Source organism: Folsomia candida, unplaced genomic scaffold (genome assembly GCF_002217175.1).
Source record: "Folsomia candida strain VU population unplaced genomic scaffold, ASM221717v1 Fcan01_Sc006, whole genome shotgun sequence".
Lineage (NCBI taxonomy): Eukaryota > Metazoa > Arthropoda > Collembola > Entomobryomorpha > Isotomidae > Folsomia > Folsomia candida.
This window is the reverse complement of record NW_019091198.1, coordinates 9874242-9891636: the sequence shown is the minus strand read 5'-3', so window position 1 is coordinate 9891636 and position 17395 is coordinate 9874242. Positions and strand designations below refer to the sequence as shown.

Genomic DNA, 17395 nt, shown 5'->3' with positions numbered 1-17395 from the left:
GGTAAAGTTACCACTTGGAATCGGGTATTTCTAAATAGTGAGAGAGGAAGGAGTTCGGTCGGAAAAAGCACCCTCCTCGCATCGCTCTCTGTTTCCTGTACCAGGCTCAGGCAGCAGAAGAACCGAATAGTGAGAGTGGTTTGGTTTCAGTTCACTTGCACCTTCTTGGACTTCTTCCCTTCCCAACAACTAAACACCGAAATCCGGGAATGTGGAGGGCTAGCGTTCAATTCCATGAATATCCACAGCAGCAGCAGGCCAAATGTCACCGGAATGAGTCATATGTGTGCCTGGTCTACCTACTAGGTATGCAAATTCATGATGTATGCACTATTGGTCAGTCTTCTTCCAGTGGACATTTTCGCAATTTTGGCCAATAATACTTTCCTGAAGATTTGTATCAATTTTCTCCTCATGCACAATACTCGTCAGGTAGGAGCATGTTAGGTGGCGAGTGACGGGTTGGTGAGTGAGTGAGTTGGAGAAAGCTTTCACTCAATTTGCTACCACTCTCACTCGAGTAAATGGTTTTATTGCTCGTGCGGAAAATGAAGCACTATAAAGAAATTTTATGGTTTGCAGAATGGAATTCTTTCACGAAAAAGAGAAGTGTTTAGTCCATTTTTATTTTTCTTGATATCTTTTAACGTATATAAATAGGAATATAATTATGATAAAATATTATATTTTGCTTGAGGCTAACTAATTCGAAAATAAAATATCGAGACGAAAAAAAAATTCCAAAAAGAGAAAATAAAATGAAATACAAATCTATGTATTTATATATATATTTAGTAAAATAATGTATATATAAGTTTTGAATACCAAATGCCGCAGTCTCGTTTTCGATAATGATGGCTGATTGGGGCTTGGTCGTCGTTGATTGATTGAAAGGTCGTTGAAGTATACATAATAATAACAATGGGTTGATTAATGCGATGATAACGATCGAGTATGAGGAGGACTGGGTAAAAATAAGTTGGTAACTGCATGGTAAAATATGTAATTGTACAGACATGTTTTAAGGTAGGTACATAGTAAAAAATGAAAATTGCTCCTCTGTTGACAGGAAAATTGTCTTAACAACTACAAGCGCTTGTCGTTGCCTTTGTTCTTATCGGAGTATCGGGACATCATCATTGGCATGAATTCGATGTCATACGCCTCGTCATGTTCCAGAAGAACGTCCTTCTTTCCGCTTCTTGGACTCCTACCCATCACTTCACTTACCATCCTTTACCAAAACATAAGCAAATTAACATCATTGGTATACAATAATATTATTCTTTTGGTATGCCACCACCAATATATATTCTACAAATAGTTTAATTATTGTGCGGCTTCAATGCAATATAGCAAAATAAATGGCACATAACGTGTAAAGAGCTACAAATAATAATAATTCAATCACAACAAAAAGAGAGGTTGAAGAAGAAGAAGTTACATATGTGAGTATTACTTCATTATATAGGATAAGTGTTCTACTGGACTATTATACTAGACTAATTTTTCGTAGTGTGGAATTATTTTCCGGGTGTCCAATTGTACGTGCATACGGTGTTGTGTGTAAATATCATTTGTGGGCGTGTTGTACTAAGAAATGCAATGCAATGGTCAAATTTCTCATGACAATGCTACGAATTTTGAGTATTACTTGTCTAGTTTAACTATTTTAAATTCTAATTCAATGAATGAGACTCTGATATCCGACGACTTATGTAATATTGTCGACTTTTACTTGTGTCAATTAAGCAATGAGGTATTCCAGTTCATCCGAGCCGTCCTCCCCACCAACGCAACAATCGACCCGTGAATATCCACCTGACCCTTGGTCAGAGTGGACCGACACTCCATTGCTCGTCGTCCTCTTCTTTCCATTCTTGAGGGAGTATACAATATCTGATCCACCAAACCCGTTCCTACACAGGGGGAGCAATTTACTATGTGATGACTACGACGACGACTACTTACTACTGCCAAATTGTTGGTTGCTTTGCTATACGTGCTGTAGTAGAGTTCAAAAATTCTCATAAATATTTCCCAAAGCTATATTTTTATAGGAGGAGGCGGCTATAGAGTAGTAGTAGTTTTTGGACAGCCAGAAATAAGATATTCCATTTTTAATGTGTATCTTCCCAATCATCCATTGAGATGCATCTTGTGATAAATCTGATGGTGGAAATATTATTTGTGTCATCATGTTTTAGAGTGTTAATAACGGGTACATACGACATGCTTTGCATTTACAGTAACGTTAACTATAATACTAATAAGTGCAAATATATGTGCAAATGGGTGTGCAAAGTGCAAAACTAAACCAATCAAAGGGTTAATAGTATCATGCTACTTTATTTTACGAAGTCCGATTACAGAACCGCAACTATGCTCCATTTTTTTATAATTCGAAAGGAGAGCTAGCAATAAAGGATTTGAAAAAAAAGTTTGCATCAATTTTCTACAAGGTAAAGAAGCTTATAAAATCAGAGTATAGTTTTTTTACCCCAGCACATCCATGCTATAGCATAAACCAGAAAATACTTGTACAATAGCTATACGATACCAATAGTAGTTACTGACGGTTTAAAGTAATACGGACTTTTACGATACCAAAATATAGATTTACAAACATAAAAGACCAACAAACTGATTGAGAGATGCACAGGGATTAAGGTTTTATTTTATATAAAAGCGTAAATTTGGAGTGCATTATTATATAGTAGCAGTCTGTTTTTTGAACAATGAACACGACATGCAAGCACAGGTTCTTGAAAAGCAAAATTAAGAAAAGTCATAAAAGGCAAAAGGAAATGAAATAAAATCTTGCCGACATACCGACTGATGGTGCTGCTGGCTCGAGAGAGGCGAGACATGTCTGGAGGATAAGAAAGTTGTTAATAATTTTGTTGTTTAATTATTTTAACGTATGCCAAGTACTCGCATTTTTTCAAATGATTTAAATAAATGTTGACCTACATTACTTATCATTAAACGTATTGCGTACCTGGAGGAGGACCCATGTCGTCAAGACCCCGATGAACGGATACGTCGTCAAAGTCTTTGGGCTGTCTGCTTCGTGCATCCATACTCTTCAAGAACTCTGTTGTGGTCAAACTTTCCCGAGTTGGTTTCTTGAATCTGAAGGAGGACAAAGATGGCATAGTTTGAAGCATATTGAACTAATTAAGGCAACTTGATTATAGTCACGTAATTTTGCAAAATATTATTTAGTTACAACAAATTATCCATTTTAGGTAAAATCTTACAGCTTCAACAGAAGTGAAGAGCACACAACCGAGACGGAACTGAGAGCCATTGCAGCCGAGCCCATCCATGGCTGGACCAAACAATATTTCAGTTAGTTAATTAAACATACAAATTGAGGGTGCAGTATAGACTGATTAATTACCTCGAGAGAAAGTCCCCAGTGACTAAACAATCCAGCAGCGAGAGGAATGCCAATGATATTGTAAACACTGGCAAATACAAAGTTCAATCTGATACGGTGAACGGTGGTACGACTGAGGTCCAAACATCCGATTACGTCCAACAAGTCATTCTATTATTTGACATTGTAATAACATAAGGGTATTAGAAAGTTAAAATGACTTATTATGATGTGCAATATAAATTACCCGAATCAATACGACGTCAGCAGCTTCAACAGCTACATCTGTACCGGAAGCGATGGCGATTCCTACATTGGCCTGGGCTAATGCAGGACTGTCGTTAACTCCGTCCCCAACCTGAGTGAAAGTAAAGTGTAATTATGAATCAGTACTTTAACTCAAGTCAGAATATGTATAAGAACAATAATGAGTACAAACCATTGCAACTCTGTGACCCTGGTCTTGAAGACGACGGATTTTCTCCACCTTGTGAGACGGCAATACCTCAGCATATACACGACCAATGCCAACTTGTCTGGCAATAGCCGCTGAAGTCTTTTTGTTGTCACCAGTCAATAAGATTACGTTAACATTGCGCTTTTTTAAGGTAAATACGGCAAGGGCGGCTTCAGGTTTTACAGTGTCAGCCACAGCCAAGATAGTACAAAGAACGCCTGAATGCCAAAGAAAGCCATTATCATCACATTAATTCAAAATCAGTTCATGAGGGATATTCCTAGTATCAAGTCTCACCGTTTATTGCGCAAAGTACGACGGTTTGACCTTGGTCTTCTTGATCAATCATGATTCTATCAACCGCTTCTGGGACATTGATTCCATTTCTACGCATCCACTCTCGGTTTCCAATTAGCACCTGACGCCATAAACAAATTCGCAGATATGAGCACACAATTGAATAATTAACCTAATGATTGTAATAATTACCTCAAAAGTCTCAATTGTAGTTGCGTCACCAAGAGGAATGAGTGGTTCTGCATTAGAAGCAAAGCTCCCAAATTGGTTCTGAAGCGAAGTGTCAATAGTGACTTGGTCAATGGTCCACGTGGATGATCTAATTTTAAAATTTTAAATGTTAACCCTCAATTTGTATGTTAAGTTTTGGATATACTCAAGAGTGAGTAATATTAAAAGTTTCATATTAACTGCCTGTCGTACCTTGCGTTTAACAGATTGTGCTGACTTTCATCGTCCATAAGTGACTTATAATTATTGTCAACACGAGTCACTGTAGCCTTGAGACCGCATCCCGGAACGATAACGAAATCCTCGCATTTACCATTGAGTTCTGACTTAACCGTGGCCCTGACAAACCTCACGATTGCTGGAATGTTTAAGGAAATCCTCAATTTCATAAACAAAAAACAGATGAAAATAAAACATTACCTGATCCAATAGGATGTTCACTATTTGATTCCGCTACTCCTATGATGGACAAGAGTTTATAAAATGGAATGAAACTATCATTGGTCAGAAGGGAAATTTTGGTCAGCATTGGAACCCCATGAGTAATTGTTCCAGTTTTATCAAATACGACAGTTGTGACCTATATATCAGTACGTTTCACTTAAGCTTCTTAATTGTTATTTTGTGATTTAACAGATTATAACAAGTCATTACCTTGTGAGCATTTTCAAGTGGTTCAGCACCCTTTATTAATATTCCATTAAGGGCACCAACTCCTGTGCCGACCATGACAGCCGTGGGTGTAGCAAGACCCAGGGAGCAAGGGCATGCAATCGCTAGAACGGTTAATGCATATCGAAAAGCATATTGAAACACCAATTCGTGATGATTAAACCGTTCCTCATCGTAATGCTGAATTTGTAGGTGAACAAAAACAACAATCAATTTGTATTTGAAACTATCATTCCAGATGAAACTTTTTTGTCAATATAAATCTACCTTGACATTCATTGATTGTGGGTGAATGTAGCCAACCAATATCCATCCGAAGAGAGTGAGCAGAGAAAATCCAACAACAATAGGAACAAAATATCCAGCAATTTTGTCTGCAAGCTGCTGAATTGGGGCTTTGGATGTTTGAGCCTCTTCTACCAATTTGACGATTTGAGCGAGAGTGGTATCATCCCCAACTTGAGTGGCTTTGACTAGAAGCATTCCGTTGGCGTTGATGGACCCTCCAATGACTAGGGAATCTAATGATTTAAGCCAAGATGTGATATTTTAATTGTAAAACAAACAAAAGTTTACACGAATCAACTATTTATAAATCTGCGAACCTTTCTTTTTTACGACTGGCATTGATTCTCCGGTAATGATAGATTGATCACACATTGAACTGCCAAAGATCACTTTTCCATCAACGGGGATTTTGGATCCAGGAATCACCTTATTTTTGAAGTATAAAAGAGTTAAAATCATTTTCCAAAAGATATATTTTAAAATAAACTTGACATGCTTACTTTTAATATGTCGCCTCTTTGGACCAAATCAACTGAGATTTGTCGCTCAGACGTAACTTCAAAATCAGGAGTAATGGTTACGAGCAGGGCCTCAGTAGCCTTCAATGAGAGTAACTTTGCCAATGCTTCTGATGTTTTCCCCTGCAAAAAAATAAATGATATTACAAATCACAACTTCAAATAAAGTACGAGCAGTTGATGTATGTATTATTAAGAGTACTACCTTCGCCACAGCTTCCAACCATCTTCCAAGTGAGACAAAAAGCAGCAACATTGGCGGAGTATCAAAGAAAGTCATTGGACTCGGATTGTGTTGCATTATCGCTGCAGCAAGAAGTACAATGAAGGAGTAAGAATAAGAAATCGTTGTCGCCAACATTATAAGGACATCCATGTTCGTCGAGTGATGCTTTATTGCTTTCCAAGCTGCAATATAAAAGTGTCTGCCACCAATAAACTGTAGCAAAATGAAAAAAGTATTTAGTTAGTTATATTCATATCATTTTCTGAGGAGAGCAAGTATTGCGAATATCAACTTACTTGGACAGGTGTGGCCAGCAGAAATAAAAGAAAGTTCTCTAACGAAACGCCGGGTATTATGCACATTGGAAGTTCGCATGTAGCATGATGCTGATGATCCATGTCCATCGTCAACATAAAGTACATCATGACTATCATACTCGGAACTCCAAAAATAAGTGATACCATGAAAGAATTTCTCCACTTTCGCGTTGTATCTTTGTGCTGCAAGTCTCCAACATGTGGATGTTGTTGCAAGGAAGCTTGCAACCTTTCAAGTTCCTGCAATTCAAATCAATTCATGCATACTACTAGTACTCCAAGACATACATATTAAATCTTAACACTTACATTTATAGCGTCAATAATATCTCGCGGTCCCGTTACTTCTGCATTGTACTTGAAACGTCCAGAACTCAAACTGTACGTCACATTAGCGGAAATCAACCCCTTCAGTTTCATAACGTGTGACTCAATATCAGGAATACAGCTTTGACAATTCATTCCTTCGATCTATAAATATATCACAATTAATAACGTGTTTCACTTCATAAAAATTACTGGACTAATAATAGAACCACCAATTATGGACTAATTACCCTCAAGACAACTTCACCCTGTCCGGCATTATAGTCATCGATAACTTCACATGCAAACCCCAACTCTGAAATTGCATTGGCAATTTGGTTCGGAAAAATTTGACAAGCATCGTATATTACTTCGGCCTTTGCGGCCATTAGCGCCACAGAAATTTGTTTAACACCTATTTTACAAAAAACATAAACAACTATAGGATGAATTCGAAAGATAATACGTACTAAATAACAATTTCACACCTACCGGCAACTTTTTTGGCATGTTTTTCAATTGCAGCTACACAAGATGCACAAGTCATTCCTTGAATCCGTAGTATGCATCTTTCTAAATCTTTCTCCTCCCCTGAGGATATGTCGATGACTAATTCTTTTGGAGGTTTTTCAGTCCCAGAACTTTTGGAATTTTGGTCGCTGCTGGTTGTTGGGGGTTCTTCAAGGTCACATTCTGGCGTCCATAATTTTGTGTCGAACCCCATGTCCTCTACCACTTCCATGATGTCTTGTGGCGTCCAAACACCAGGATCGTATGACACGACGCCACTCCTTCCTTTCAAATCCACCTTGATGGTGTGAATTCCTGCCTTTCCGCTCACATGCCCTTGAATGTTTTTGACACAGGACTGACAAGTCATGCCATCAATGCGCATCTTGAACTCTGCTCCTCCAAACAGACCGCCGCCTCCGTTCTCCATCTTGACTTAGAGTCTGCAAATTATCGAATCAATTATCAATTAATATTTTGCTAATAAATATGCGTATGTATCTTTAACAGTCCCAACATTTATTGACTTACCTTTTTGTGAGTGAAAAAATGAGGATAATTTGAGTAGAAAAATTATCAGGTTGATTTTTAAAATCGCACAAACTTAAATACTTGACTTCCAACTAAAATTTGTATCGTATTGAGTAGAATGTTTCCAATAATGTAGCACCACCGATAATTCCCAGATCCTAGAAAGAGAAATAAAATCAAGTTATTCAAGGATTCTATAGTGGAATAAAAAAAGTCGAGGTTAGAGAACAAAGGGGATGAAAGTGATTGGAATACTACTTCGTCGTCACAACTATGATGCACGAACAAAGTAAGTAGGAACACGGAGGTGAATTACATAATTTATGAGCCAAGTCATAAAACCCCAACATAATGTCAACAAGAAATAAACTCTAAGGAGGACAACCCTTCACCGACAGAATCACCGATCTTGATGCCCTTTGGATATGTTGTAGTCCTAGGTGAGTCTAGTAAAAGTGAAGGAGGATTTCATTCCATGGCCCCATTTGCGCCCGCCACACCCACTCAAAGAGGAATCTTATGCCAAACTGGTCGCATTAAAAAATTCACCAAAAATCCATTTTTAATGATAATTTGATAATTTTTGCACCTTTTTGATCCCAGATGGTTGTTTTATCGTATCCGACATGAATTTCAATTTTTTGAATTTTTTGAATATTTTCGAAAATTTCGTAGATTTCGAAAAAATCAAAATTTCAAAAAAGTTGAGTTTGCTATTGGATATGATAAAGCAACTATCTAGGGTCACAAAAATGCTTAAATTGTGAAAATCCGACCAAAATTGGATTTTTGGTGATTTTTTTAATGAACCAAAACAGGGTATTTTCGCACCTTTGAGTGGGTGTGGCGGGCGCAAATGGGGCCATTGAATGAAATCCTTCTTCACTTTTGCTAGACTCACCTAGGACTACAACATATCCAAAGGGCATCAAGATCGGTGATTCTGTCGGTGAAGGGTTGTCCTCCTAAGTTCAACATTAATTGAATTAAAATGAAGGGGATATCCAGCAACGTGACTTCTGATTAAAATTTCGCTTTCGTTTGAACTCTACATAATTATTTATTACATGGAACCAAGTCGTTTTAAAAAGTGTTGAATGCTTCAATGCTCAATTCAATCCAATCCTTACAATGGATTTGAATTGAAATTAATTAGCTAGCTACTTGCAGAGTATTAAAAATCTAGTTCATGTTAGTTGCTGACTGCTAATTATTATATTTCACTATTAAATATTACTCTAACTAACTTCCTCAGTCTGCGAATTCCGTGAATTACAAGCTTGTCGTCTTCGTCGTTAGTAAGTCAATTAAGTAGACACATGATGATCTCTAGTGGCAATTGTATGCCATATTGTGAATACGTGACGATGATAAAATTAATATCGGGTGCAATTATCCTCATAGTAGTGACCAATGCAAAATTGATTCAGTAAATAAACCTGCCAACCCGTCCAGTTCAATCAATAAACAGAACAAACCTTGGATGAACAAGCAGCTCAGTAATTCATATACAGTATTTTTATCTTAATCACTACTTTATCTTGACCTTTGTGTGACTGGAGGCGAACAAATGTCTCGTTACTCATAAATAGAAAGAAAGTACTGATACGTGTTACGAGATGATCATTGACCACGCGATGTTAACTTGATGCAGCTAATAAATCAGTAATTATTAAGGTTAAAGGGTAGGAGGATGAGTAAATAGTTATTTCCGATGGGTCAACAGGGTCAAAGTTATAATAACAGTGGAGAAAGTAAAGTTAACTACACTTTTTACCATCACCAAATCCACAACGAGAAATGAACCATTTATCTCATGATGATAATCCAATCCATACTCTCTGATAAATGTAAATGTGAGGACATATAAATTTTTTGCTTATCAGTTGCTACCTAATTCCTCCAACCACTGCACACGACTACGACGAACGATAATGAATAATGATGATGATACACATTCAGTGATAATTGTGAACTTACCCTTTTCAACTTGGTTGACTTGAGTAGATAACCAACCAGCTGTTCGATAAATGAGTGAATCAACCTTTTCCTTGGTAAATCAGTCTATTTTCGATTTTGGAAGCCACCTTGAAATCCTTGGCCCCTTCTTATTTCATGTTATCGTTATCACAGTTGACGGTATCTCCTTAAATATCTGGCTGGCTATGTATGATGAATGACATTGACTAATCTATCGTGCACTGCTGGATGGAGAACAAAATAAGCTGTCAATGTTTTCGTCCTCTAATTCAATTTAATTATGATGAACCGACAAAGATTTAATAATAGCACCAATTATTTTTTAATTTACTTCCAGCACACATGCAATGTCACCTTATTTTTAGCAAGTTTCACATTTTTGGTGATCTAGTTCGAATTGTGGTTGAGTTTGGTCTGATGATCTGTTAAACTAGAATTTTTCCGATCTAAAAAACCTGACCAAGCAACCAACAAGTAGGTTTTTGCATCCTACACGACAAATAGTGGGCACGGATATCGTGAACCAAAACTTTCGAAAATTTAGTTGCTTTAAATTGTCCACAATTTTTTAAAATATTTAGTTGTCAAAATATGACTTTTTTTATTCTATTGTCAAATTGGTACAAAGACTTGAATGCTACTTGATTAAAGTGAAGGAGATTTCTTACTCAACATCCGACGAAAGGAAGAGAGATTCGCACGGAAGGAAGTTTATGTGCAGTAGAATTTGATTGGCTGTGTGGGCTTCAGGCAGAAAAGCATCGGAAAGATAACATGCTATCATTGCTACAAATTTTGATGTTATCGCCCAAAATGTTGGGTATTATTCTTATATTAATTGAATTTCATGTGCCATGTTTTTTTTAGTTATCTAGGCCTGCAGTTCATGGCAGACTTTCACCGGTGATACTTTAGTTCTAGAATTTTCCAAGTGGGCGTTATTACGCTGGACAAGGAGAAAGCAGTCTGAGCACTAGAAAGTCAAATCTTGAATTGGCGATGGAACGTTGACATCGGAAGCTATATATTTATGTTCTTAAGATGACGTCACGTTCCGAATTTATGCAAATGTTCTGGAAGTTTAGTTCCGTGGTGAAAGTTGCAAAAAACTCAGAAATTGCATCATTTTATTTTCAAAACGTACAAATCACTAAAACATTAGTTCCAAAATGTTCTCTGGAACGCAAGAACATTCCGAAATGCTCTCGATAGGATTAATAAGTACTTTTTATGTCGTACAAATATGTATGCAGTGAATGTATTGCATGCAAGTCGATTATGCAAACCTTGTACCTCTGAAAATCATTAACCTCAAAGTTTCGAATTTGCAACTAATCCCAGGTTAGATTGGTATTAATTTTTTGGCAGTCTAGTTATTCGCATGTCCTTCATGAATACGAACATTGACAAGTCTGCACAGTTTGTATGCTCCAGGCATTATCCTTTATTAACATGTAATTTCGAAGAAATGATTAGCAAAAAAATGGATAGATTCTCTGAAATTTGTTAACCTTCAAATTAGATTTCCAGAAATTTTCTGATAATGAACATTGAAGCTTATTGAAAGTTTGGAATGTGAAACCAGTGCTAAATTCTTATTACGGATAGATTAAATTTCTCGACAAAGGTCATAAAAGAGTGATATTCGATACTCATTTTGTAAATATCGTTGAACATATTTAACCCATGTTCGGTCCCACGAGTTACATCTCATGATCCTTCATGAGAATCATCGTGCAAAAAAATTAAGACTGGTGTTGGGTACCATTGGCAAGTGTATACATACACATGCACCAACAGGATATGCACATGTGACCACTAAATAAATAGGATGCATTCCAATTCATCATTCTTCATTATTGACGTTGATGTAATGCACGAATCAACAGATTTGTTAGTTATGGTCACACGTAGTAGTACTTCTGTCTGACTGAGAATTCCATATCATCCGGATGAAAATCTACACCCTCTCCTCTCCTAGCTAGAGCTTAAATATGTACATGTGCCTACTTTAATTATGAGGAACTGCTATTTACCTAAATGCATTGACGTCACGTGAAATTATAATGAGTTTTAAATTCAATTTTCATCATACGAAAACAAGGTCGTTTCTCACGACGAGGTGAATAATTCATATTTAAGTGACTGCTATGACACACACTGCTAACGCGTGAATATGACATTGGTGGCCAATCTCAAATCTACTCCAAATCCAGTAGATCTCCAAAGACGTAATAATTAAATAGAATCCTAGCGAAATTAAACGGATATGCAGAAAGAGATGTACATACATAAGCTCAATCAATCCACTTTTCAATAGCATTGGTTAGGTCATCATTATTATTATTTGGTTGATTTGGATGATCTGGAATGTTCCTCATAAAATATACCTTCCAATCACTTCCGGAACGTATGTCATGTTTTAATCTGCACTCAATAACGTTTTGATGAGTCTGTAACATGTTAATATTGATGGCTGATAAAATTCTTGTATTATTCTGGATCGTATCTTTACTGCTAGAAAGAAACATCGCTGCTGGTTTTTCATTTGACGATACTTACAACATATTAAGCATTGTATTATGTCTTGTTATGTGTGTACGTTATTGTTCGTGTTTATTGTTGTGGGTCACGTTCACAAATATATTATTGGTGCGAGATTAGAGGGTCCTGTAAAAAGGTAGCAGATTTTGGTAGATGGTTATTTACAAGTCCAAGGAAATGCACTTGGAGGATATTGTCTCACCTGTAATGTTGTACATCAAATCAAGTACCTAACAGAGGAAGCAGAATGATGTGGTGCGTACCTTTTCTGTGCAATCAATGCAAAGCAATGTCGGGGCTGGGTTACTTGAAGGACATACGAACGAAAGCAATAATATGTCAGCTCTAGTTTGACCGTCAAGGCAAACAATTTGGACAATGTTGTGTAAATCTTCAGTCATTGTGGTAGGTGAGCAAATTGTAATATAGGACTTGAAACTATGTACATATCTAATTGGGAGGTGACTCTCTGAATTTTAGTTCCGTTTTATGCAAGTTCTTATTAAATTCACATCAGTAGTTTAGTATAGCAACTTCCTTGTTCCGATCGTATGCCATGATAATTTTTTTCTGATAGTCCTAAAATTCTACAGGTAAATACGCCAATTTATAAAATTAAAAAGCAGTGCATCCAACTTAACAGAAAATAAATGCTTCCTTTTTTAAACATTTCATGAATATTAATTATTTAAGTGGGTCGGCACGATTGTTTGCTAAACATATCAATTAATCGTCAGTGTACATCTTCATTTTAATTGTATCTACATACGCACCCCTCTCCCTTTAATTACTACACATTACAGAAGACTATGTATGTTTTAGGGAGATGTTGCTATTTATCTTATGCGAGAGAAGAATTGCAAAAATTGCACAACCAAACGTCGTTGATGCAATTGGTGAGGAAAATAAATAAATAGTCGTCGTAGCGTGGATATGGAAGCGATGGAGCGTAGGGAAGTAAGTGCAATGTGACCACCAAGCTGTTGTTACACCTTTAACAATTAACTAACTCTTGAGAAGAACTCTTGAGAATGCATGCACACAACAACAAGACAAGGCCTTTGGGGACCAGGAAAAGAACCCATAGGCTCATCAGCTAGCTAGATAGTCACCTTTTTGCCTGCATATATTATCACTCACGACGCTTTATTGAATAAAGCGTATAAAGTTTATTCTACACCACGTTACAAAATAGCATCACGAACGAAGGCACACTTCATAACCACCCACCAAACCAAGTTGAGAGAGATAACTTAAAAATCTATATCCATCCAACTATCTGCTCGTTAGTTGGTTAGTTATGCGAAGGGATTACGAAGGAAGAAGGAGGAGGAGGAGGTGATTTTCATATAGAATAGTAATGATAATAATTGTTGTTGAATCATTCATTGTTGGTTGGCTTACTTACTTACCGTTGGTGCTGCTGCTGCTAGGCTCTTGCTGAATGCTGATGGGGTTATTCTTAACTTTTAAGGCATTGAGAACTTCTCGTCAGACTTAGTTTCGACAAATGTCCCACGCTATACGGACATCAGAGTCAAGTCACTCTCGATTTCAAGAAAAACAAAATAAGCCCTTGAGGGAATCTTTATGCGAAGGGTAAATGTGTGCAGTTCTTGGTGATTTGCTAAATAAGGGGACTGGAAGGGTAATATTTCGTTGGTGTCGTGTCTGACTGTGATTCAACTTTATATAGTTATAAATACGTGCAAGGATTTAAATAATCAGGTATTTTGCATTCATAAAATGTCTGCTTTCACTTTCTGTGTAAAACCAATTTGGAGTTTAAAAGTGAAATTGTTACCGTGTATGATCAAAAAGTGCTACAAACTGCGTGTCTTAATTATTATGCATGAAATATATGAACTTCATGGTTAAATTAATACATTTTTTCTTAAGAAATACGTAAAAATTAAAATCAAAGTAGTTATGAAAATTAATGTGAGATTAAAACTTTATTGTGACTGTGGAGTATTAATTGTTGAATTTACTCGTTCAGTCCTCCGTAAAATTTAGTTTTAAACAAAGTCTGTAACAATGTTCTGTTTTATTTAGTTTTCATGAAACGAGTTATTAACCGTGCGTGTTTTCCGGCGTCTTTGACCTTAGCATCAATTAATTTAGGGAGATTTTATTTTAATTAAAAAATGAATTTAAATTCATGGAAAGCTATTGTCATATTTTTAAAAATAAATCGACATGCATTTCCGATACCGCTTACGATACCGTCACAATGTCGCCATTCCATGAATGAGAGTTGGTGTTAATTCAAAAGTACACGGATTTCTGTATGATTTTTGCCACGTGTAATAATTTAGTTATAGTTCAAGTGTGTAGTAATGTGCATAAAAATGTACATTGTATTATATAAAAAAAAACAATGCAAATTTTTCAAATTTTCACAAATCATTGAAATAGTATCAAAGACGAACATGAAGTGAAGGTGGGAGGACAACCATGACTTTATAAAAAAAATTAAACTACGAAAATAGTTAGTTTTGTCGAAGAGAGTTGATTCCTTGGTTCACTAGACACGACACGGCAGTTATCTTGGTCTTGCCTTCGCCTACAAATTTGGTTGGCTTATTGTTCGCTGCGGTTTTGCATTTTCATTTGAAGGATCATGATATTAATTTGGGGATATAATTTATCCGAAGGCAGGCCTTTGCCTTCACTATGCAAAATCTCAATGTTTCTTAAAAATAGAATAGAGGATTAAACTCAAATTGCATGATTTAGCACATATTATTCTTATGCAAGTAGAGATAACTGACTGACTCCACTAATTTTGACTTTGCAGGCGTCAAGATGGGCTACGGGGACAAAATGCACAGATGTGGGAAGTTTATGAAGTATGGCCTTTATATTTCGAATTTCCTGATTTTGGTAAGTTTATCAAATTGATAAGATTGCATATTTAGATGACTCGTTTAACATCATTTTTGTTTTAAGGTGGGTGGAATAATAGCCACAATTTTTGGCGTGATGGCACTCCGAGACCAATCCATATTCGAGAAGCTCATGCATGACACGTTATACAAAAGTGCGTCCAATGTCCTTCTTGGGACAGGAATCTGCATCATACTCTTTGTTGCGTTTGGATGCTTTGGAGCTGTTAAAGAAGTCAAATGTTTTCTATTGCTGGTAAGTAAGATATTCCAAACTTCATTTTTTTGTCCAGTTTGATGAAACTTATTTTACGTATTGCAGCACATTATCGTACTTCTCATCTTTTTCGTCGTCCTATTTTTTGGAGGAGTTATTGGCTACGTATTCCACGGGAAAGATTCGGAACTGATAAAAACGGATATGAGAAATTCCATGAAACATTACAATCACAGCGATTCAATTCAAGAGACTTGGAACACAATTCAGTCACACGTATGTGTTTTTTTACATATTTTTTTTGTTGAGTGGTTTTTAAAAGACATGGTGAAATAACTCATTTTTATTCAATTTCCAGTATCAATGTTGTGGTATTCAGCAATTCAGCGACTGGGAACAGTCTCTACATACGAATGAACTGCCGGCAAGCTGTTGTCGCAATAAGGGAGAGGTAACTTAAAAAAGACATGTTTTTCGACAGATTGAACAAATTCCTTGTACAATTAAATACAATTTCAGATACCGAAATGTCAATTACACATCAACCCAGAAGATGTTTGGACCGTGGGGTGCTTGACGAGGTATAAAGCTGGTGGAATCACAGTTGGCAGTGTGAGCATTGCAGTTGCAGTTTTAATGGTACCAGACATAAATATGTATTTCATAAAAATAACAACAACAACTTATTTTGATTACCAATTTAAAAATTAATCTCATGAAATTGCAGATGAACGGATTAGTCTTCACTTACGGAGTTTTCAGAAGTATAACATGAAAGACGCTACATTGGTGCTGTGATATTTAAGCATTATTTACAACTTCTTAGTCATAAACTTGATAAATACGTAGGGTTGTTCTTCTTGGTCTTTTGTCAAATAACGATTCTCGCTGTGTGTACATATACGCCGTAACATTCTGTTTAAATTATTTAAACTATGTGTGAAGAATGTAGAATCAGGCTGTCGAACCAACTAAACTGTTAACTAAAACCTATCTTGTTGTACTGCTGTCACTAGACACCTTATAAAAGTTAACCATGAATGCAATTTTCTAAATGCATAATTGAGCTACGAGGTTTTAAATTGTTTTACACGTAACGTTATTCTTATACGGTGTTTGATCTATCATCGAATTTGTGGTTGACGTATAATGCATAATTTATTTTGTGAAGAACGATGTCCTAGTCGTTATACTTTTTAATTTTTCCTGTGACAATTTATTTATGTGCACTTTGCTTTCTACATTGGGCACGAACGATGACATCCATCAAGTATTGCGAATATTAATATCCGCACAACATGGACATTGGAATAAATAGTATAAGAAATCAGAATCGAACTGAATAATAAATAGGTAGACTCACTCGCAGATTTTACACGGGTTGTACTGTGAGGAATATTTGTTAATAGTTGTTACAAAATTTAACGGATTTTTTATCATGATTCAAAAGTGTTTTAATAATGAAATGTTTTTCGAAATTTTATGTAATTTGAAAATTACAAAGCAATTCCAAAAACTTTGTACTGTTAAATAAACATATTCGTTTACAAAATAAGAGCCTCTCCTCGAAAATAATTCAAGTACTTTTAATGTTTGGAAACCATGAAAAGTTTAAAGTTTTTCATGAAAAATCAACAAGCTTGACTTCATGTGAAACTAAAGTTGCACCCTGTACGACATCTCCGTGATGTGGATGGAAATTGACCAGTTTCGAGGTTTTATGGCTAGATTGCCAAACGACAAGGCAAATTCATGGAAGAGAAGCTCCCATTACACAAATGAGATAAACCAGCAGAATGCAATGGATGGACGGGATAGGAATTAAATAAAGCAGAATTGTGAAAGAAATTATTATTCGATTTTTTTCTCCCCGTGTTATTCCGAAAATTGTAATTGCTCGCATTATCCCAACAATTTTAAAGTAAAAAATGTCGAACCCACATTATTCTATAATTTATATGCATCTCCCTCAAATTTCATGCAATTATTAGCAATCGATCCTCCTGACATGGAAATGCTACCTCTACT

The 17395-nt window shown here is 36.2% G+C and overlaps 2 protein-coding genes across 10 annotated transcripts; one reads left to right on the top strand and one right to left on the bottom strand.

The window, feature by feature from the left end:
• Positions 1-589: 589 nt before the first annotated feature.
• On the bottom strand, positions 590-10722 carry LOC110851478 (copper-transporting ATPase 1). Of its 9 annotated transcripts, none has more exons than XM_035853310.1 (23): positions 9719-10722; positions 7739-7896; positions 7190-7650; positions 6949-7112; positions 6701-6862; positions 6371-6631; positions 6054-6287; positions 5831-5971; positions 5648-5756; positions 5310-5563; positions 5025-5222; positions 4791-4950; positions 4563-4728; positions 4332-4458; positions 4140-4260; positions 3825-4060; positions 3633-3743; positions 3407-3556; positions 3264-3334; positions 3002-3135; positions 2833-2872; positions 1739-2005; positions 1096-1234 (listed from the first exon to the last, which is right to left on the bottom strand). In XM_035853310.1, the coding sequence occupies exons 3-22, from the start codon at positions 7635-7637 to the stop codon at positions 1744-1746; spliced, it is 3549 nt and encodes a 1182-aa protein (XP_035709203.1). In that variant the 5' UTR covers positions 7638-7650; positions 7739-7896; positions 9719-10722; the 3' UTR covers positions 1096-1234; positions 1739-1743. The 9 variants fall into 9 exon arrangements, with proteins under 9 accessions (XP_021954957.1, XP_035709203.1, XP_035709204.1 ...); XM_035853311.1 differs by having other exon boundaries at positions 1739-1919; positions 9719-10721; XM_035853307.1 differs by lacking the exon at positions 1096-1234 and having other exon boundaries at positions 1311-2005; positions 9719-9942; positions 10387-10722.
• Positions 10723-13656: 2934 nt separating this feature from the next.
• Positions 13657-16942, top strand: LOC110851503 (leukocyte surface antigen CD53). The gene is made up of 7 exons (XM_022099305.2): positions 13657-13990; positions 15063-15148; positions 15215-15406; positions 15473-15643; positions 15726-15818; positions 15887-16006; positions 16095-16942. The coding sequence occupies exons 2-7, from the start codon at positions 15071-15073 to the stop codon at positions 16140-16142; spliced, it is 702 nt and encodes a 233-aa protein (XP_021954997.1). The 5' UTR covers positions 13657-13990; positions 15063-15070; the 3' UTR covers positions 16143-16942.
• The last annotated feature ends 453 nt before the right edge of the window (positions 16943-17395 follow it).

Coding starts and splice junctions, on each gene's coding strand:
- LOC110851478 (XM_035853310.1), bottom strand. CDS start 7,637: ATGGAGAACGGAGGCGGCGGTCTGTTTGGAGGAGCAGAGTTCAAGATG. Junction 6,863..6,948: donor AGGGTGAAGTTGTCTTGAGG/GTAATTAGTCCA, acceptor ATATATTTATAG/ATCGAAGGAATGAATTGTCA. Junction 4,061..4,139: donor CGTACTTTGCGCAATAAACG/GTGAGACTTGAT, acceptor TTTGGCATTCAG/GCGTTCTTTGTACTATCTTG.
- LOC110851503 (XM_022099305.2), top strand. CDS start 15,071: ATGGGCTACGGGGACAAAATGCACAGATGTGGGAAGTTTATGAAGTAT. Junction 15,819..15,886: donor GTTGTCGCAATAAGGGAGAG/GTAACTTAAAAA, acceptor ATACAATTTCAG/ATACCGAAATGTCAATTACA. Junction 16,007..16,094: donor TTGCAGTTGCAGTTTTAATG/GTACCAGACATA, acceptor ATGAAATTGCAG/ATGAACGGATTAGTCTTCAC.